Source organism: Coturnix japonica, chromosome 1 (assembly GCF_001577835.2).
Source record: "Coturnix japonica isolate 7356 chromosome 1, Coturnix japonica 2.1, whole genome shotgun sequence".
Classification (NCBI taxonomy): Eukaryota; Metazoa; Chordata; class Aves; order Galliformes; family Phasianidae; genus Coturnix; species Coturnix japonica.
In genome coordinates this window covers 130,422,226-130,443,627 of record NC_029516.1, presented here as the reverse complement: position 1 = coordinate 130,443,627, position 21,402 = coordinate 130,422,226, and the positions used below count along the sequence as shown (strand labels likewise).

The following is a 21,402-nucleotide window of genomic DNA, read 5'->3' as shown; positions in this document are numbered from 1 at the left end:
TGAATAAAACAGTTTTCCTCTTGAAACCTTTTTAGTTCTTTGTTCCCTTCACCTGTGAGCTTGATGGGTAGACTTCTGAACTGCAGGTTTAGGAAACAAGTAGTACTCTCCCTATGGATGGTAAAGTAAAATACTTTTATATTGAGGGGGGAGAAATAAATAAATAGTTTTTTCCATCTTCTAAAAGGAGAGAGGCAAGGGATTCATCCTGCAGTGGTAAGATGGTACCCACAGAATTCAAACTGCTGCTTTGGGCAGAGAGATGTTGTGCCTGATGGTTCCTCTTCACAGCTCCCAGCTGCAACTTGGGCTGTTTTACATGTTTATGATTTTCACCCACCCCCTTTTCTGTGTGTTTGCTAGAAACCCCAGCTAAAACTTCATGACTGTCTCATTTATTCTTCCACTTTAGTCTCATGAATATTTTTTTTTCTGTGAAAATTGAATCTGATAAGAAGCTATGACTGTATCTTACCCACATGACTGTTATATTTATTTTCTCTCTGCCTTATTATTCAGTAGCTAAAAAAATACTCCATGTATATGCCTGCTACAAAAATAAAACTTGACAGCTGATAAGAGTAATGATATCAAAGAGGAAAGATTGAGAACATAGGAGTTTAGGTATTGTATGTCTTATCGATGCTGTGCCTTCCAGCAGTTTCCATGGGGGATATCTGATTCCAAGTGCCTTTATATTATGTATACAAGCTTATGGCAGTGTTATGGACTGTTTGGTTTGGTGTTTTTTTTTAATGAAATCCAATGTGATAGCAAATAGTTTCATGTTAAATTGGCATGTATATTACAGAAAGAAATTTGTACTTGAAACATTCTATTTAAAAGCACCTCAAAAGCATTGTAGAAAGTGTTGAATGAGAGGACACTGATACAACAAATGATACAGTAAAGCAGATGTGTGAAGTAAGAAGATGGTCTGATTAAACAAAAACAGCTGCAATATAAAGCATTAGACATGTCGGAAGTGCTAATGCAGGTGGAATATAGAGAGTGGTCTAATGCACTTGCAAGCTCAGAGGAGGGAAGCCTCAAATGGGAATCAATCTTTAGCTAAAACAGAAGACTGTAAAAAAGACCTATATTCCAGGCTGATGATTTTCAAAATGCAGCTCCTTTGTAGGGGAAGTGATAGCAGAGCTGGAGAAGGAGGGCTGGGGTGAGAAGAAAGAAAAGATGCTTGGTAAAAGGTCAAAGAGAACAGAAGTAATTAGGAAGCCTGGAGGACCATTTTGATAATGAATTTCCAGTTGACAGAGAACATAATAAAAATCATGTAGCAGTAGAATAAGTCGTATGTTCTCTGGGCTCTGGTTAACTGCTTCTATGTACAAAGGTCTACAAGGCATGAACAGCATTTTAAAGAGTCTAGTCCATGCCTTCTGAGGTGCTGCAGACTTAGGCAGGCTTGTGGCCCCAGTAAAAACTTACTTTTCGTTTGAGTTAGGGTTAAAAATGTACACCAGAGATTTGAATTGCTGGAAGCAAGTGAAATGGGGGTGATGGACCTGCTTCAGATCTGGGAATTAAAGGGACTTCTTTACAAAGGAAAGTTCTCTAATAATTTGGGATGCTTCTGTGGCCACGTACCTCAAGGAATGACTCAGAGCAGATGAAATGAGGAAGGGAACGGAAATCAGACAGTGTTACCAACCCCTCCACCTCTGCAGCCTGGTTAGGTGGAAAGGTTGCTTTTCTGTCATTTGTAGATGCTGTGGTCCTCATCTTCCCTGCCAGCGTGAGTTTATTGATTCTCATGTTTGCAAGTATGTTTGCTAACAGGCAAACTTTTGCCAGAAATCACTTTGCAGTGTTACAAGCATCTCCTTAAACGTTTGTTGTATCGAAAGCCAGCTCATTTTGGACGGAATGTGTTTAAGAGATCATTCACATGGGTGGAACAGAGGTGAGAGTGAGGCAAGGATCTGAGTCTGCCGTCTGTCTGCAGCCTGGATTTAATACGGGGGAGCTGCATTTTAATTTCACTTACATTAATAAGATAGCAGCCTTTTGTTGCAGCGCCGTTTGTAACGTTCTGGCAGATCTGCAGGCAGAGGTTTCTAAATCATTCTGTGAAAAAACGAATAGCAGGATTTTTAAGAAGCATTCCAAGAATAGCAGGCAACAAGATAGTAATCTGGCACCCACACATAGATTGCCTGACCCTCTCTCCCCTCAGAAGGAAAGGAAATCGCACTGAATGGGCTGCAAAATGGAAGGTGGGTGTGGCATACTGTTGCACACACTTTGCTGAATAACTGCAGCAGATGGGAGCAACTTTGAGGAGGAGGGAGACGGAACGTGCCTCAAACTGCTGCAGAATTAGTGGAAGATGAATGTTTCATAACATGCTGAGTACACGTCTGTGTTCAAACACACAAACAAAACCATCTCACTTCATATCTTCCCTGAGATTACAGTGTGGGGCATGGGCCTGGGGGGGAAGCTTGTCTTTATCAGCTCTGGGGAAAGGTACCTGAGCACTACCATGCATAAGAGAGACGGATGTGTTCTGCTGAATTAATGCTGTTCTCCCACTTATTCTGTTCTCCCCACTTTATTCTGCACGTAAGTCAAAGCAGCACCATGATGATTTCATTTGTTCAATTAACATCTAGCATCTACGTATGCGGTTGTGGGTGGGAGGAACCCTTGGGTTGCAGATATTCATACAGATGAGAAGGGAGGAATGTATGGAAGATAAAATAGTAGGGGTTTGAGTCATGGTTTGCTGTGATTGCTTCTCTACCTTCTTCCCAGCTATCTGTACCTTTTGGATTGCCTGAGCAACTGGGATTTAATTCAGTGTTTTAATAGACTTTTCTTAAAATTCTCCATAGCTGAGATTGGGGATTTTGATGAAACCATAGACCGTGAACACTTAGCGAAGAACAAGTATATACCTCAGCAAGAAGCACTAGAAGACAAAATCATGGAATTCCACCGTAATCACATGTAAGACTTCTTTTCTTTTTTAGTCTTCTTTTAATTTAGTGCAGTTTTATTGCTACGTGCTATGTTATATATGCAAAAAAGCATATGCAAAAAGGCAAAAAACTTGTCAAAAAACATCCAAGCCTGTGAATTTCCTGGAAGTTTTGTTGCCTTTCTCCCATCATCATAACAAAATGTTTAAAGAGCAATTGCTTTTGATATTCATTCAAGCATGTCCTTATTTTACAGTCTGTTTCATCCAAAATGCTTCACTGCTGATTCCTTGCATACAGATATGATTGCAAATGATAGCTGATCAGTCAGGCACTTGTGACAATGTGACAATGCACTTTTGGATTTCAAGGACATTGAATGTTGCTTTTTCACGTTTCCGTGCTGTATTTAGAGATGGATAAAGAAGAGATTTAATGATAGTTTTGGGAAGAGCAGAATGTGCTTGCACAATTGGGGACTTGGGGGGATCAGCACTCAACGTGATGGTGCACATTAGTGACTTGGTCTCCTAAAGTCTTGAGAAAAAAAGTACAATTGTGAAGAAAATTGGAATAAGACATTAAAGGGTTTGTTTTTTTGCTATGAAAACACTTCAAGCCCTGAACAGTTTCATTTCAAACTGGAATTGGAGATGAATGTAGGGAGCTCTACTGCAATGATAATCGGAACTTTTGCTTAATTTAGTTGTAAGAAATTTCGTGCTTGTGGGTTTCAAATATTTATGCTAAGATGTTCATATCTTCTGTTTCACTTCATTTCTGTATTGCATTCACATTTACAATGAACAGCACCTTTACAAACATCCATTTATTTGTTTTTATTCTGTAGGAATATAATATGTTTCTTCAGTGGAAAAAAATTAGAGTGACTTTTGTTAAAGGTAACAGCTCAAAATCCAAATTTCAGGTGTCTCAGAACTGGAGTGATCGAAATTTCTAGTAGATTCTAAAACTTGTGAATACTTTGGTATTGGTCTATACTAAGATGAAATATTTTTTTATCTGATAAATTGCATGGAGGTAGGCAAAACAGTTGGATGTATTAGCCCTGATAGCTCTTAGTCTCTGGTAAAATGTCTCTTTATTCACTAGAGGACCTGTTGTTTTCTGTTAATCAGTGTGAATAATTTGAGTGTCTTCTGTTGTGTTTCTCAAGGGGACAGACACCAGCAGAGTCCGATTTCCAGCTTTTGGAGATTGCCCGTCGGCTGGAGATGTATGGAATACGCTTGCATCCAGCCAAGGACAGGGAAGGGACAAAAATCAACCTGGCTGTTGCCAACACAGGCATTCTGGTGTTTCAGGTTAGAGCTGCTTATTATAAAGCAGAGAAATCTCTTAGAGCAATAAGAATCCAAGACCTCAACCATATCAGAAAGGATTTGTTTAAGAAAATATAGGAATTTCCAAATCTTTTCTAGCAATACCTCAAACTTTAAATAGCTCCACTATGTCCTTTTCTTCTAGGGACTCATACCTTGTTTGCACACACAGACTAGAACTCAATCTTCAACTACAATGCTCTATTCAAAATGCAAACTGATCTGCAGCTCGCAATTTGCAAGTTGGTCATGCTGACACCTTCTGCATAAAGGAGCAAGCAGGTCTCGTAGGCACGGTGCATACTAAGTAGTTGTGAAACGGGGACAAATAAGAGACACCTGGAGTACAAGGTGAAGAATACAGGAAGTGAATGCAAGCTCTCTGAGTGTTGCAGTATCCTTGACCTGCTGGAGTCTGCCCAGCAATTGGAGCCTTCAGTCCATTTATTTATTATGGATATAGCTGAGAGAAATTGAAATGTAAAGATCACATTAGAATCATATCAGTGTAAAATCAAAATAATGGTTCACTGACAAATGGCTTAAACAGTACCCACTCAGAGTTACTTTGAAGTCTGCCATTTATTAAGAAATCAGTGTATTCTGAGTATTAAAGGAGGTTAATTATGTGATTCTTAGACAGCAGACTGACTTAGAGATCATCACACTGTCACTACTCCTACGTCCGTCTGATGACGGAGCCCAAATCAATGTGAGTTTCTGCCTTCAGCCATCCTCGAGTTGCAGTTCTTCAAAACCTCTGTACTGCACTGCAGGCATGTGTGTCTTGAAGTCTTTACTGAGCAAGTTAGTGTAATAAATGTTCTAAAACAATGTCTCTGCTTCTAACCATAAAGATACCTCATCTACAGAGAGGCTGAGAGTGCTGAGGTTGTTCAGCCTGGACTAAAGGTTCTGGGGAGACTACATTCCATTAAAGGAAGCCTACAGGAAAGCTACAAGAAAGAGGGATTCTTTACCATGGAGTGCAGGGATAGGGTGCAGGATAGCAGTTTTAAAGTAAAAGAGTCAATTGAGATTTGAGTTTAGGAGGATGTTCTGTACTCAGAGGGCAAATGAGACTCTGGCACAGGCTGCCCAGAGAAGCTGTGTGTGCCCCATCCCTGGAGGTGTTTGAGGCCAGGCTGCGTGTGCCCATGGGCAACAGGTCTACTGCGATTTGTCACTGTCCACAGCAAGGGATTGGAACTGGGTGGTTTATATGACCCCTTCCACGGTGATACTGAGGCAAAGGGCTAATGATGCCATCGCTAGGAATAATGGTATTTCAGAGGGATTTCTTTCAGGCTTACTGTTTGATTTTGTTGAATATATATTTTTAAATGTTTTCTTACATTTTGGAATCAGATAAACTATTCAGATTCCTTTTACTTCAGTTGCATCCTATGAAGAGACAAAATAGGCTGCTCTGCTTTGTACTGCAATACTGGATTCTGTAGTTTCACATCTATCAGCTTACCTAGTCCTTCAAACGTGCAAGAGCCTTAAGTGCCTGCTTTCAGTCACACTACTGGGTGCTTATGGTTAAGAACGTATGTTGATGTTTGCAGTACTGGGTAATGAATGAGAAGAAACACCATAATTTCAAATGAAGAGAATAGATGATTAGTATTTGGCAGACTTTTTGTAGTGGTTTGAATTTCTCCATTTGGATCTGTAATGCATAAATTCTGCTGGCTCTGTCCTTTGTAGGGTCACACCAAGATCAATGCCTTCAACTGGGCTAAGGTTCGGAAGCTGAGCTTCAAGAGGAAACGCTTTCTTATTAAACTGCGGCCTGATGTGAATGTAAGTCCGTGTCAGATGTTATTTGATAAATTTCTACTCCCAGATTAAACGTATGTTTTTATCACCTCTTGAGAGTTTATAATTGCTTTTGTTCACTGTTAATGTGTTACTGCATGCATCAAACCAGCATCTCAGATGGGCAACCCAACCAAAGGAAATGTAAACTGAATGTCACAGAGTCTTCTTCTGTCAATGCCTGTGGAGCATTTTTTTGGAGTTCTTAAGTTGTAGCATGCAAACCACCTCTTCACGTGTTACTCTTGAGACCTTTTCTTTATCTCTGTCATACTTGTCAATGAAAGGAAGCTTAAGCAACAGCTCAGATATTGCTAAGCAGGTCACTGATGTCTAAAAGGAACAACAGGGCCTATTAATGCTGAAAGCCAATGAGTTGGGAAAAATCTTTTTTTCTTATTTTTGTAGCATAGAGCTTGCTCCGTTAGTGCATCTCTGTATGTGTGTTGCTTGCTTGCTCACATTGTGTAATGCTCTCTCAACTTTCAGAGTTCATTCCAGGACACTCTGGAATTCCTTATGGCCAGTCGAGATTTTTGCAAATCCTTCTGGAAGATCTGTGTGGAACATCATGCCTTTTTCAGGCTGTTTGAGGAACCGAAACCAAAGCCCAAACCTGTTCTTTTTTCTAGAGGTTCATCATTTAGGTTCAGGTGAGACCTGCTTTCTTCTTTCCACCTTTGTTAACCTTGTATTTCAAAATCACATCCATATCCTTAATCATCTAGGTCTAAACCCACCATTTTCAGCTCCCCGTCTGTAGAGAGTCCTTGGACTTTCTAGGAAAAGATCTTTTCTAGATACCAGGGCAGAGATTTGCATTTTCATTGTGCGGCACTGGGGTAAACCCATCTCTATGCAGTTTAGGAGATGTCTTTTCTCTATGCTTAGCCCCCTGTGCTTGCAAATGGTTTGTATGAGATGATAACTTACACTAAGACCAGATCCATCTGCAGTATTGTTAAGTGCGGTAGGAAGGCTCTGAGTAGTTAGGTTGTTGGATATTTCACTTCTTGATGTTTTGTTGTTGCTTTCTTTTTGTAGATGGGGTATTGTGCGTGTCAGGGGTAAATACCTTTCCTTTTTGTTTGGGAAACTGCTATAAATTGAACAACCAGAAATACCTTCTTTGTTGAGATAATGCTGATACACTACAGCTGCCTTGAGCAGGAACCTTGTAGATATGGCCATTCTAACTATCTTCCCATTTTGTTTCCTACTGGCAAAATAAATGTATAAAGATAGAGAGAACTAAGGTAAACAAGCTATTAATTTTTGAGTTTCTGACAATAAATAGTAAAATGTAGATGTATTCAGCTTATCTCTTGCTTTGGAGAACAGATTTTGCCTACATCTTGCATTCACTCTGAGCTGTGCTGCATACACATATGTGTGGTTACTTTTTCAGGGCTTTCAGTAATACACTTGAAAGCCAATACTGAAGTAACAATTCAGTACCTCGGATTAATAGTATAACCAATTTTTTTCTTTCAGTGGCCGGACTCAGAAGCAAGTTCTTGACTATGTTAAAGAAGGAGGGCACAAAAAAGTACAGTTTGAAAGGTAAGAGGAAAATAAATGAGCTACCCAAATATTTTTAATTAAAGCAGCGGTTTCCATTTACTTGTAAGAGCTTAGCATTATTCAAAGTAAAAAATTCCTTCTTTGTTGGTTTGACAGTTTGTCACTTGTATAATATCCTTTTGGTCCTGAATGTTTTGGCAGAGGTTTGCGTAACTAATCTATAGTTTATTTAAAATCAATAGTCTTTAATTTGTTTTTCAGCAGTGTATGCCCTACTTTTACAGGTAAACTTTTCTCATACTGATTTGCACCCTCTTCAGTAGGATGTGATTAATATATGTGAGCAGAGAAGGATTTAAATGGGTTTTAAGTGCACATATTAATCTGAGAATAAAAGAGAAGGCAACAGGAGTAGGTATAAACATCCTCAAAGGAGAGATCTCCAGGGAAGACATCTAACTTTGATAGAGTGCATTCTGTTGGAACTCAGCTTATTTCTAGTGAGCAGAAATTCATGGACAAACTGCCACAAAGATTATGGCAATTTATTGGTGATGACTCATGTTCTGCCGATGGACCATTTTTTGCTTCAGTGCCTCTTTCTTTTCTTACAGCAGTATGTGTCCAACACGTAACACATTTAAGCATTACAGAAGGGAGAATCTGTTTTGGAGCAGACCTTTGTGAATGCTGCTACTCAGAGTTTTTGTTTTCGAGGGGGCATGTCTCTTGATTCCTCTTTGAGGTAAAATTGAAATGGCCTCTTACTGTGATTTTGCTTTTTTCACCAGGAAACACAGCAAGATTCGTTCCATCAGGAGTCTGACAGCACAGCCTTCAGAACAGCAAACAGAGGTGCCAAAACAAGTCAGTGATGTTGACCTGCATCATGCCTTTTATATTACCCACCTCTAATTGTCTTTGGAAACTTTAGGAGCACTTTTAGTTTCTGCTTACTTTCCATTTAAGCGTGAGCTGAGGAACCCTGGCTGTTATGAAATTCAGCTTTTTGATGTGGAATGTGTTCATTTTCACTATGGGACAGAATTGTTTCCAGACAGCAGCACAAGCATAAACACTGAGCTTGTCTGAACTATGCTAATGGCCACCTGAAAAACTGCAATCCACAGTGTCATTGCTGGGGTTCCAAGTTGTTGCAGGTGATTGCACTTGGGAAAATGTAATTATTTTCCATCACTGAGTAGTGTTGGCTGCCCAAGACGAAATATTTTGTTATATTAATATTATATTAATTTCCTCAGAGAAATTTCAGCTGTGGCCCTTTAAGGCATTATCTCTGGTAGATACCAAAAGTATTTGTCTTATGCTAATAGTGACTATATGTTAGGAGTTTGCAAATCCAGTAGAGGTGAAGCTGTAGCAGCTGTGTGTTTCCAGGTCCATCCAGTGGCAGAGCATGTATTTATAATAGCAGACACACAAACCTGCAGATTCATTCATACACATGTGTATTCACGTGCAAATAGGCACACAGACAGCCAGCCATACAGGTGAAAACAAAACAATACTTACACAAACACAAATAGCACTGACAGCCTCAATCATATTCCACTCAGACTGGTCAGGATGAAATTCTGTTAGTGGAAAATATTTATACATGTATACAGTATGGAATCCCTCTAGTTACTGGTCTTAAACATGAGATCTATCCGTTACTGGATCCTGAAATTTCTTCTGTTGATGTTACTTGGACACATAAGCCTCCAAGGCTAAGAGCCCTGCTCCACTTGCCACTACTTGGATCTGTACATGTGTACACACACATGCAGTCTTTCTCCAGTAACTCATCTTAGACACTCAGTCTGCCCCATAGCTGAAGCCTGGTTCCCCTGGTTCCCAGCTACCTCGCAGACAAAGACATGAACGTGCAAATGTGCTTGTCCAGTAGCCAGCTGCTCCCAGACTTAGGACATTACCAGCACACAGTCCTTAGGCCACCTTGTCTCTCCAGCAGCTGGCTTGGATGTCCTGGCCTCTCCAGTCCTCATGTTCCCTCTATTTTTCCAGTGCTTGGCCCAGATTTATGGCTGCTCCTATATTTGGTTCTAACTCACTTATCCTACTCACCAACTAGCCCAGTTTGATGATTTCCAGTATTTATGCATTGACCTGCTCATACAACCAATGTGCACATACTTTGGCATCCCAGAGAGACCCAGCCACAAGCTGATGATTCTCCCAGGACAGTCTCCAGAGGAGCTCTGTTTCTCTGAGAAGGTTGTTGGGGTAATTATCCCCTCCTTACCAGTGTTTCTTTGTGCTCATCTGTGCTTTATCACATAACCTTACATGTGGTAGAGCTTAGACAGCAGGTGCAAACTACTAGGTTAATATATTAACTACTAGGTTAATATATTCAATAATGTTACCCAGACTTTCACATTGCTTCCTTTTGATATTCACAAGCTTTTTCATTCCTGCAAATCCAGGAAATTCAGATAATTTAGCCTATTTCAGATATCTTTTAGCATTTTAATATTGCAAAGACAAGCTCAGGTAGCTGGTGCATAGTTACTGGTCAGATGTTGCATATTAGTTTGCAGAAAAGCCAGTCCCTGAACCAGAGGCAGATATGCTCCTGGTTGAATGCATGGTCTTCAAAAGCTCATGTGTGATCTTTTGGGCTTTTTTAGAGTTTGGAATTAGGCCATGCAGGATTTGTCTTTACATGCTTTTTTATCCCTCCAGCTTCAGAGTAGTATAAACAGTTTGATGTTCTCAGTGTTGATGGCTACCTTAAAACATGGAAATACTTGAGATCCTCCTTTGTACATATTGCTGCTGTGTTCTGTCTTCCCTTCCTTTCCTTGTTTAGTTTATGTATTTTCCACCCATCATCTGCTCTGCTCTTCAGAATCAGAGACCTTTTTTTCTTTTTTCCTTCTCATTTATCTTGAAGCCTGGGTCACTTCTGCTTTGAAGAGATTCCTATGTTGTGGAAGGACGTACTGTAAAATTGTAGTGCATAAATTACACCCAGCCTTTTCCCTCTGACTCCCTTCCCTCTCAACCCTCTCTCCCTTTTGTCTACCCCTTCCTTCCCTTTCCTCCTTTGTCTTTCCAGAGCTCCAGCTTTGCCTATGGAGATGACAATGATGCTGCAGCAGTGCAGAGCTGCCAGCAAGGAAAGGAATTGAAAGCTTCAGCGGAAGACACTGGACAGCACAAGAGCCCTTCCTTAAAGAAGAGCCCGAAAGAAAGCAGAAAGGTGGATGGAGCTGTGGTGTCAGCAGTGGAGGAGGAAGAGGAGGCTGCTACGGACAGGATGCAGCAGAACAGACCTCAGTCACAGCAACCAAGCACAGGTCCAGCATCCAGGGCTGCTCATGGCAGCAGCTCCTCCATTCCTTTCATTGACTGCAGTGATGTAGATAGCGAGTATGATCTCCTCAGAGGACAAATAACCCGGTCATATTCCCAAACAAATGACAATTATGAGGGTGATTTGACCAGTGGTGCCTATATTCACTATAGAGATGAAAATCTTAATAGAACTAGATACAGGGATTCCTCAGCTTCTATAAAATCTTCCCAGTATCTCTCTGAAGAGTACCTTGATGATAACCCAGCTAATCTCTCCTTCTACACTGGGGGAAGCCCCAGGATGCCAAGGCACAGCTCACTGGTTGATGAAATGTTTAGAGGGTCAGGGAGCCGTAGTCCACTGGCCACTCCTTTGCCTCCCAGTAGCAAAGGATCAAGCCCCAACATGAGCCTCAGTAGAGCCGGCTCTCAGGGTTATATCTCAGAAAATGGGCATGACAGCAGGACAAGGACTGGGGAGGAAGACAGCTATGCCAGCAGCTGCCATGGGTATGGCAGATATTCTCCAGGTTCTCAGCGGCCTCATGCACAAAAAATCCTAAATCTCTGCAATAAATCAGCTACAGACCCGTTTATCTTGAGCCAGATATCCTCAACCCCTGGGCAGGAGTATAGATCTGAGAGATATTGCAAAGGGAGTGGGGTGGCTAAGATGTCTTCTCCAGAAGGCAAAATGATGGCCAATGGTATGCCAGCTGGGGGGCAATCGAAGCAGAGCCCAGTCATACAGTCACTGCATGCCAGTGGCGTGATGGATCATATGGCTGCAATCCAGGTGATGGAGGGCTCCACCAGCAGCGGGACAGAATCTAGCGATTCTGACTCAGAAATCATTAACCCCTTCACTCACCCCCTGGTGTTTGGAAATCCCGTTGTGCTGAGTTCCTCTCCTATGCCAAGAAACAAGTACTCCTTTGGAAGCCTTCAGCTTGATGAGGAGGTAGAAGAGGATGTGTCTGTGGGCCTCAGTGATGAAGATGGTGTGCAGGTCTTCAGCTGCTAGGGAGTAGGGACCAGTGGATACAGCAATTGCTCATCAGAGTGATGGCATGTTCTGGGGCTTGTGAGGAGTGGCTGCTATTAAGCTCAGAGCTTGGGCTATTTTACATATCAGCCAGGTAAAAGAGGTGCTGAAAATGTAGTTATAAGGCTAAGTTTTATTTCATCTTAATGGTAATTTATCTGCTCTGAAAGGCAAGAGGGGAGGAAAATTATTACTGATTTAGGTACGTTTGTAAGACTCTATATACTAACTTGTTCTTTGTACGAAGTCGCGTTTGAGGTATATGTTGTAGCTTCTTTGATACTTGACTAGTTATTTTTGCAAAACAAGCAGAAATGATGTCAGATAGGTACACTGTACTCTTGGATATCTAGTACAATTCTTCTTCTCTCTTGTATAAGGAGAGCTACTTAAGAGTGCCTCAGTAAGTTAGGGGGAAAAAAAGAATAAACTTACAGCCAAATACAGGCAGCTTGATACTCAAGACCAAATAAAATGCTGGCAAATCTTTTCATAGTAAAAATGCATTTGGTCTGCCCATCTTCATAACCCATTTTATAATCTTAAGATGAGCTGAGGAACAACGACACTATTGTCTTCTTATTTAGTGAATTCAACAGGCTGATTTGTTGGTGGAGTTTTTGAAGCTCCAAACTCCTCCTTAAGCAGGAAGGAGAGCAAGATGAAAGATAAAACTCAAGCGAAAGAAAAAAACATAGATTGAATCGGCTCTAATTACAAGTGGTATGAATATTATTTGCAAGGCAATCCTTTCTATCTGTTATCAGTGTGGTAGAAAGATTAATTGCAAGAGAGTTGGTCTGTATTTTCCCCCTTCTTCTTTCAGTGGTATTATTCACAGACATCAAAGTTCTGTTGTGGGTGATTTTTGGTGGGAGGTTCAGAGCTGTTGGGGTTTTTTATTATTTCTTTTTTTCTCTTTGATCATGAAAAATCTTTATCTGTACATTCTGTACAGGACCCAATTAGTCTGTCATAGGCTATTCTTTTTAATTTTGCCTCCTCATACATTTTTCATTCCCTGACACAGAGAACGATGGGACTAACAGTGGTTCAGGCTGATCGTTTGCAGTAGTGTAGAGTAGCAAGATTCTGTCGCACGTGCAGAAAGATAGACTAAATCCCTGTCAAATTCTTATCACAATCTGTAAGTATTGAGAATTAGGCTGTATCCTATTAAAATGTGTTTCTGGTTTCTCCAATAAAGAAAAGCCAGAGGAAAGGTCTCCTATATGGAAAATATCAAGCTGTTGTTAGAACTGGGAGACAAGATGTGCTTTTTATCACTAGCCTTACTTTTAACTTCTACAGATTTTTTTTTAGATTTTGTGGGGTTTCTTTTGTGGGGGAAGGGAATTAAAGTTGAGAATATTAAGTGGCGAACAGCACTTACTGTACTGCAGGTCACTTGCAGTGATCCACTTCATGCGGTACATGCGTATGTGGATGGTGGATCCACCCAATGATGAACAAGCTACAGGACTTTGTAAATCTATACAGCATACAATTTTTGAGATCATTTTTGCAAATGTAATAAAATAGGAAGTCTTTTCAATTTTTCTAATGCCTTGGTCTATGCACATATTGAGAGTTTAATCTGAGTGAGTGATATTTAAAAGGATGCATTAGTTTGTTTAGACGTGCTTTACTTTTTTGTGGTAAAATATATCTGTGTAAATACAAGTTTTAATCTGCTCGTCTACTTTAAAGTGCTTGTTTTTAAAGATTAGATAACTCATTTTTTAAACAGGAATCATTTTAAAGCATCTCTTCTGACCACGACGTTTTGGCCACAGTCCTTTGTTCCTACAGTAAAAAGCATGACTTTAGAAACAGGGAGATTGCTAATTAGGGGAAAGCTTGCTTGTATATTATTCAAAAAGAAGGTGATTAGTGTTTTGGATTTAGAATAGTGCTAAATAGTTGTGTTGGACTTTGCAATATTTAAGAAGAAGTGTAGATAGTTGAAGCTTATGCTCACAGATGGTGTGAGCATGGGGAATATGTGCATGAATCTCCTGTTGGTTTTTTCTTTGTGCCTGTACAGCTGAAGAAGGAGTTGTATTATACAGTAAAATAATAGCAGACTGGACATATCCCTTAATTGCTTTGTTAGCCAGTAAAATTAGAGCTCAAGTAATGGGTTTCTCTGACAGGATTTGCAGTCACGTTTCTAGTACTTCACAGGAAAGTGAACAGATTTCATAATGTTTGGATTTAAGTGAACATCAAATTTTCTAAGCGATGTTTACTATTTTGCATCCTTTCAAATACTATTTTCTGGCCTATTTTTCTTGTCTCTCATGCCTACAGAGGTAATGGATATATACAAGAACAGACCTGCTGGTAGCTGGAGTTAGCTTAGTTGCTGATAAAGTATCTCAACAGCTTTTTATTTTTTTCCTTTTGAACACTATCTTCATAAGATAAGGGGTTTTTTTACAACTTTTTTTCTCTCATCTGGCATTTTTTCAATTTTAGATGTTTGTGGTTGTCGTTTTGACATGTGGAATTTTTCCAGTCTGAACGAATGAAGTTTGTAAATTACATAGGAAGTCGTTTAGGTTAGGATTAAACTTTTTGCAGCATTCTTTATGCTGCTGAAGCTCAGTTTAATATCACTAGACAAGCATTTAATTAAAAACAATCTGTGGTCCAAATACTTCCACCAGACATGTGGTCGACCTCTGGGTGCTTGCCAAGAATGGTAAGCAAGACAGCAATTCTAAGCTGCTGTTTCCACATAGGATCAGGTCCTTCAGAATGCATCTGGGAGTTTGTTTCTGTGGGACAAATATACAGAGACCGTGGAGGTGAGAACAGAAGCCTTTGGGGCAAGACTGCAGGTGATGTGAGGGAATTCTTGTCCTGGTTCACAAAATACAGATCAGAAGAGGAGCCTGTCAGTTCAAGTTAATCCTTACAGGGCTTGATTGATCTGCATACCCTAGTCAATGGCAGTGGTCTGAGCACACCTTTGTAATTCAGTACTCATAGAGTGTCCAGAGACCCTCAGGCAGTTGCTACAAATGAATCACAGCAAGATCTAGCAACAGCTTCTCATCTGAGTGAGTTGTGCTGTGCCATCCCTCTCCTGTCCTTCCAAAGGACACAGAGGTGGCCTGTGGTTGGGCTGTCCAGACTGCCAAGCCAACTCTGTCCACAAATTTGGATGAACATAGTTCCAAAAGCACTTGAGGGCTTTCTCATGAAATAATATGCAGATGTAGATAGAAATTTAATCTGTGCAACCCTGTTCTTTCTGTGCTGCTTCAAGTACCTGACCACATTTAGTAATTTGCTACAGTGAATGAGACAAGTTGCATTAGATAACTTAAGTTTTCTCCGTCCCACCAGCAGTTCACATCTACTGTGTCCACTTGGGTTCTTCTGGAGTTCCTTCTCCTATCAGCCTTTAGTGGAATCTGGTTTACCTCAGTGATCTGGGATATGAAATTCGGAAATAAATTTCTAGATTTAGGAAAATGTAATAGTGGCAAATTGATGGAGGAGACGGGATCTACACAGGGCAGAGCTTTGAATAGTTGTTATCTGAGTGGACCAGACTGCACTGTTTTGGGCTTAAGTCTGCATTCCCTAGCAAGAATATTCCTTATGCATGGAGAGAGTGGTGTTCTCTGAAGATGATTGATGCCTGCTGCTGCTGTTGTCTCACATCACTTATAGCCTCACATGTACACCCCATTAGCCGTTGCAGTGTACGCTAAATATCAATTATACCAAATCAATACTGTAAGAGAATTTTCCGCTTATGAAAAATCCTATGTAACTGAAAATTGTTTGTGTTATATTTGCATGTATATTTCATGAGTTATATGGAGTTAGGATCAGTTGGAGTAGATGAATTATCACAGTGAAAGAGTCGCATGTTAATAATATGAAAAATCAAATCAATCTACCAGTTTAAGACTAAAGGGAAGGCAGAATTAGGCAGAATTTTCTCAAGCAGCAGCAGCAGCAATGCTGAACATAATCATCAGAACCCAGCGAAGGGTGAAAAAACAATGTTTTGTGAATTAGTTCCCTAAATGGGGCTTATTAGCCCAGACTGCTTCAGGAGCCATTTTTTTCTTTCCTGAGTATTAGTGTTGCTAGGTTCTGTTTGCACAGGTGTTTGTGGAACAACTTTTATTAGTAGGAGCAGTGGTATTCATTCTGAAGCAGTACCTTTCATGCCAGAAGTTCCTGTCTGGCCCACTTATCTGGACATGCAATTACTTGATGGAGACTGGAAAAAGTCAAATGGAAAATGGGACAGACGGATCTAAAACCCATTTACAGCTTCTTTACTTCATTTAAAAGCAGAGATGTTTCAAATGGTCTTCAGTCCTACAATGAACACACACACTTCAGAGTCTTCTTCTTGAGTAGTCAACTTCTTGAGATTTTCAAGGGTTAGAAGACAAAGAGAAGGAGAAGAATAGGAAATGTTTTACTTGCGCTAAAGATCTAGACTTATTTATTTACAGTCCCCTCTGGAATAGCGTGTTCTTTATTATTCATGACTTTAAAGTCCCAGTGGTTTCTCAGGGCACTCAGAGAGCAGGAATTGTGTCAGTTAGTTCAACTGATCAAGCTGATTTTGAATATTGAAAACCAGTGATTCAGATCTCATCAATATGATTTATATGCAATTAGCTTGAAGTGTGGCTATTTCTGGAGCGGTTCTTCAGCACAAGAAAGATGTCTGGCCCATAAATCGTGCCACACACCATGTTTGTTTAACTAGTCTCATTTGTCATAATGAGGCACCAGGCTGCTGTCAGAGGTGACTTTAGAATGATATTTTAATTGCACCAATTTCACTTCTAATGACTAAAAGTAAATTAATGATGCAAGTTTTCCTCAACTTCCACCTGCGTGTGAAGTACTTGCAGTTGGATGTTGCTTACCTTTGTGGGGTGAGGTTGTGGACTGCCAGAGATCCAGCTGGAAAGGGCAGTGAGTGTGAGGAAAGGAGGATCTATGTTCAGGTGTATGTGAACTGAAGGAAGCCAAAGTCCTTTTCAGTCTTTCGGTAATGTGTATCTCTCTGAGTGATGTAGTTTCTTAAGGCAGCTTCTGTATATTTTAGCATATTTCTTTGCTCTCAACATATAGGGGTTCTTCCTGTTCTCCATACCAAATAGGAAAGGCCCTTTGTGTATGAGAGAAAACTGAATTTCTTTGAACGGTATACATACACCTTTCTTTGTTTGCTGCTGTCAAAGACAGGTGGGAGGAGAACACTCCTTTTGTCAGAAACCCAGCAGATTGTTTCTGTTTCCTACTTGATGATGATGGTTTGGTTGAGCTTTTCTGATCGTAAGTGGCTGATGCAGAACAGTCCCATCAGAAGGTGCCAGGGGTTAGGCTGACATGCAGCTTCTCTTAAATGGGGATGGCACCTGGCTGGCTTCAGGCAAGCTACATCAGGAAAGATTTCTGCTGGTGCTGTCAGGTTCTGGAAGGGAAAGGAATACAAGTTCCAAGACATACAAAAGAGCATAATCTTTCTTACTCTATTTCAATAATTTCTCAACTTGCTGAATTATGCCTAGACAAGGGCATGTATGTTATTATTCATAAGGGAAGCGGCTCATGTGGTGCATGTAGATCCTGAACAAAACCATCTTCTGTGTCATTCCCTACAGTTAGGCTGTTGAGCTGCCATTGGTACTCCTAAATACATAAAAGAACGCTGCTTAAAAATCAAAGGTTCAATATTATATGAATAAAGAGCCTAGATCGGGTGGCATGTTGCAGTTCTTTAGAGTATTTTTTGTTCTTTTCTGCTTCTGTGGTCTATAGAGAGCGCGTAGAGTAAGCAAGACACTTGTTTTCTGTTGTTTGTTATAAAAAGCAGTGAGCACTTTCTTTTAAATGCTATGAAAGTTGGGAAGCCTGTGTGCCTGGCTGAGCTGTGCACTCACAGGCACGTTTTCCACAAGCGTGAGTGTAAATAATGATATTAAACAGTGAAGGAGGTAAAGAGCTTAAATTTGCATGATATGAAAGAAAATACTTAGTTTGCTCTAGAATCCTTCGTTTTAAGGTGTAATTTAATTTATGATTTTTTTCTCTGAAGTTTTGGCCCCTGAGAACCATAAAAATCTAAGTTTTACTCATAGAAATAAACTGTTAAGGCCAGTAATGTTATAGCCGTCAGTGGCTGAATGAAGAAAACTGGAGGAAAATGAATGTTTTCTAATTTGAGAGCTTTTCTGCTGGTTGAAATTAGATTAGATGCTTTCTTTAAGTTGCTCCGAATCTTGTTTTGAGAAGGAAACAGTTTGCCTTTGATTTTTACAGCAAGATCAGAGGTAGGTTTGTGTTGAGTTCAGTGAGCGCTAGTGTTCATGCCTGTTGCTTTTCTGTGAGGCACTTAAAAGCTTCGATTAGCTGAATTCCTTATATTTCCCCCTTTCCTGCAAAGAAACTCACCTGAATCCACTAACAAAAGTTTGTAAGCTTGGCTGTGTTTCACCTATTTGGCCCTTTCCTGATTTCTGTGTGCACATGCATAGCTTATTTTTTTTTTTTCTTTTTAAATAAGTAAGTCTCAGTAGTCAAAATTAATCTTTAAAATGGAAAATGCTGGGGACTTCATTCTCATTTTTGTCATTTGTTTAATACCGTTTAAAGAGAAACATCTTTTGTTTCATTGTATGCACTGTTTTGTCAGCATGTACCTCTCTGGGAGAAAAAGCCTTTTCAATGTTCTGTCTTTATCCTCAAAGCATGGTGTATCTTCTGTTCCTTGCATTGTTTGGAGCACTGTCTCAATGTCCTTTTACTGCTGAAATACCTATTTGTATTGGGAGTACCTAATTCCTCTTATTACAGTGATCTTGTCTCATAGAGCACTCCTCATCTCAGAACTGGAGAAAACAACCCCTCCACCCCCAGGCTGTGAGTTTCATGTTGAGATGCAGAAGAGTGGAGGGAGGGGGGAAGAACGTCTTCTTTTCCAGGGCATTGTAGCTCCATTGAGCACGATTGTACTGCCTTTCATTTCTTAATGAAGGCTGCACCTAGCGACGGTTCACTCCACCTGCCATAGCCTGTAAGCAGGATCACTGCAGTCATGGGGAGGTGCCATGTTGAAATGGACAGTATCTGTGGCTTAAGCTTACATAGGGGCTGAATGTATCAGAATATTTTCAGTTTGATTGTAGCACCAGGTCACGTTGATCTAAAGACAAACAAAAGCAAACTAACCATAACCCTGCATACAGTAGGGGATCCTTCTATTCTTCACTCTTATTTTTGTCTGGGAAGATCTAGGCCAGACAAAGGACTGGTGCCCACTAACCCCGTGTTCTTCCCGGGCATTTACTCCTTGTTCTTAAGATCTGAGCATACCCTGATGTAGGCTTCGAGCAGCTACTGTCTGATTTCACACTTACCACTGTCTAATACTGCACTACACCAGTAAAGCATGGGCCTTTACCAACTGGGGAGGATGCTGGCTACTAAAACAACACCAAGCTTAATGAGAATATAAGCATGTCAAGCCATGTAACTGTGTATGCATGGAATTAATTTTCTTTTCCTTTTTTTTTTCCTTTTTATTTTTTTTTTTTTTTTTTAAGTTTTACCTGTATTGAAGGCTTTTACTCATTCTGACTGGTATTTTGCTGTAAAACTATCACTGATTTAATTGTTCTGTCCATTTGCTGGCTGATGCTTTGTCCTGTATCCAAGGAAACTGGTTCATTGAGGAAGTACACCATTCTCCCAAACCTCTCACTGCCACTCCTGCCATGCGCACATGGCAGAGTTCTGAAGGTGTGAAGTCAGCAAACCCTTCACCTTGCCATGTTCCCTTCATTCCAGGCAGGGTTATTGGTTTTGTGTGACATCGCATCTCTTCCTGAGACGTCTTTTTCTTGCCGTTCCTGCTCAGTTTATGTAGTGCTGCATTCAGGGATGTTTGTACATGAATTTCCAACTGATATGTAACTACTTTTCAAGATCTTTAATTCTAACAAGCTGTATCCAACACTCCTGCTTATTTTGTCTAATGGAGAAGAACAGACTGAAGCACTGGTCCCCCAGAGAGCTGGGGAGAGAGCAGTGGACACTCTACAGTGGACACTCTTCTTAAACTCTTCTCCGATCTAAGGTACTCCAATCATAAGCAAAAAACATGGGAAAACTCTTGCCCATTCTTCTGGAGCTCTGTGCCCCCATGTCATTTTCAATTACCTGTCTTTCTCTGGCCAGACTTTAAGTTAGAAGCTAGAGGTAAGCAACCACTGTGACAATGGAAAGTTAAGCTAACCTCAGCTGTGACTAAAATAGAATCAGTTTTGTCAGATGCTTTCTTATTGAGGAGCTTCAACTGGAGTAGTGCGTTCAGTAATGCAGAGGGGCACCAGCTTAGGATTCATTTACCAAACTGGAGGGTAGAAGAAATTCATTCTTCATCAGCTGAAAAGCAGTGATGATGAACGCTTTTTCCCCCTGGTACTGGATATATTTTAAAGCAGTATAGCTCAGCTAGCCCAAGTCTTCTTGGGCACCAAACTCAACACCGGTACCTTTGGCTTAATATCTATGTTTGATGGTAGCTTAGAGCAAGGCAGGTACTGCTGGTAGGATGAATTGCAGCCACCCAGCCTGCCCCTCTCTTCTTGGGTCTTAAAACAAAGTTCTTAAGCTCAGGAAAAGTATTTAAGCGCTTGTTTAATTCCTGTCGACTCTACCAAGGATATCCTTTTAGTATGTTCTCAAGCCATCTGGAGATAAACATCCTTTTGTATCTGTCTTTTGGTTTATGTATATATAGAGCTAGCTCCATTATATTTGACAGATGGCCCCCAAGTTGAAGTCTCAATCTAAATAAAAATGACTTGCAGTAAGAGTAAAGAGGATTCTGTGTTAACAGCTGCAAACCTTTCAGGCCTCTAAGGTGCTGAGCAGTCCCGTTTCTTATCTGACAACTGACACATGCTAATAATTTGCTGTCAATCAAGGAGTTCTTTTGGGTAAAATGGGAGGAAATTCAGTACATTGTAAATAAGATTGGTCTTCCCTTTGCTTCTGTTTGTATTCTGCAGAATGTAGTTGCTGAGCAGGGCCTGTATGGATATACTCTAATATGGCAGGAGGTCAGATGAAACAAGGAGGAAAAGACCATTCAGTTAATGTAGATTATTAGTCCCTCACCTCCCTAGAGAGGAGAAAATCGCTTTGCAGCATTGCCTTGACCCATCAGCATGACACGTGCTGATTGGTGATGGTAGGGAGAAGACCTTCAGTTTTCATTTCTTCGTGATTCATTGACATTCTTACAGCAGAGCAAGTAGTTTTCCCACTTTTTACCAGAACTACATGTAATGTGTTCATCTTTTTGGCCATGTTGGTTGTAATTAGGCCCCAGAATGTGCTA

General features: G+C 40.4%; 1 protein-coding gene across 5 annotated transcripts in view; it reads left to right on the top strand.

The window, feature by feature from the left end:
- The window catches only part of FARP1 (FERM, ARH/RhoGEF and pleckstrin domain protein 1), a 196,241-nt gene that overhangs the window by 145,282 nt on the left and 29,557 nt on the right, over positions 1 to 21,402 (top strand). For 4 of the 5 annotated variants that reach the window (XM_032442028.1, XM_032442027.1, XM_032442025.1 and 1 more), the window contains 7 exons: positions 2,859 to 2,973; positions 4,123 to 4,270; positions 6,002 to 6,097; positions 6,602 to 6,765; positions 7,607 to 7,675; positions 8,428 to 8,503; positions 10,722 to 10,962. In XM_032442028.1, coding sequence (XP_032297919.1) covers positions 2,859 to 2,973; positions 4,123 to 4,270; positions 6,002 to 6,097; positions 6,602 to 6,765; positions 7,607 to 7,675; positions 8,428 to 8,503; positions 10,722 to 10,962 — 909 coding nt within the window. The remainder of the gene's footprint in view (positions 1 to 2,858; positions 2,974 to 4,122; positions 4,271 to 6,001; positions 6,098 to 6,601; positions 6,766 to 7,606; positions 7,676 to 8,427; positions 8,504 to 10,721; positions 10,963 to 21,402) is intronic. The other variant, XM_015851538.2, reaches the window with a different exon arrangement.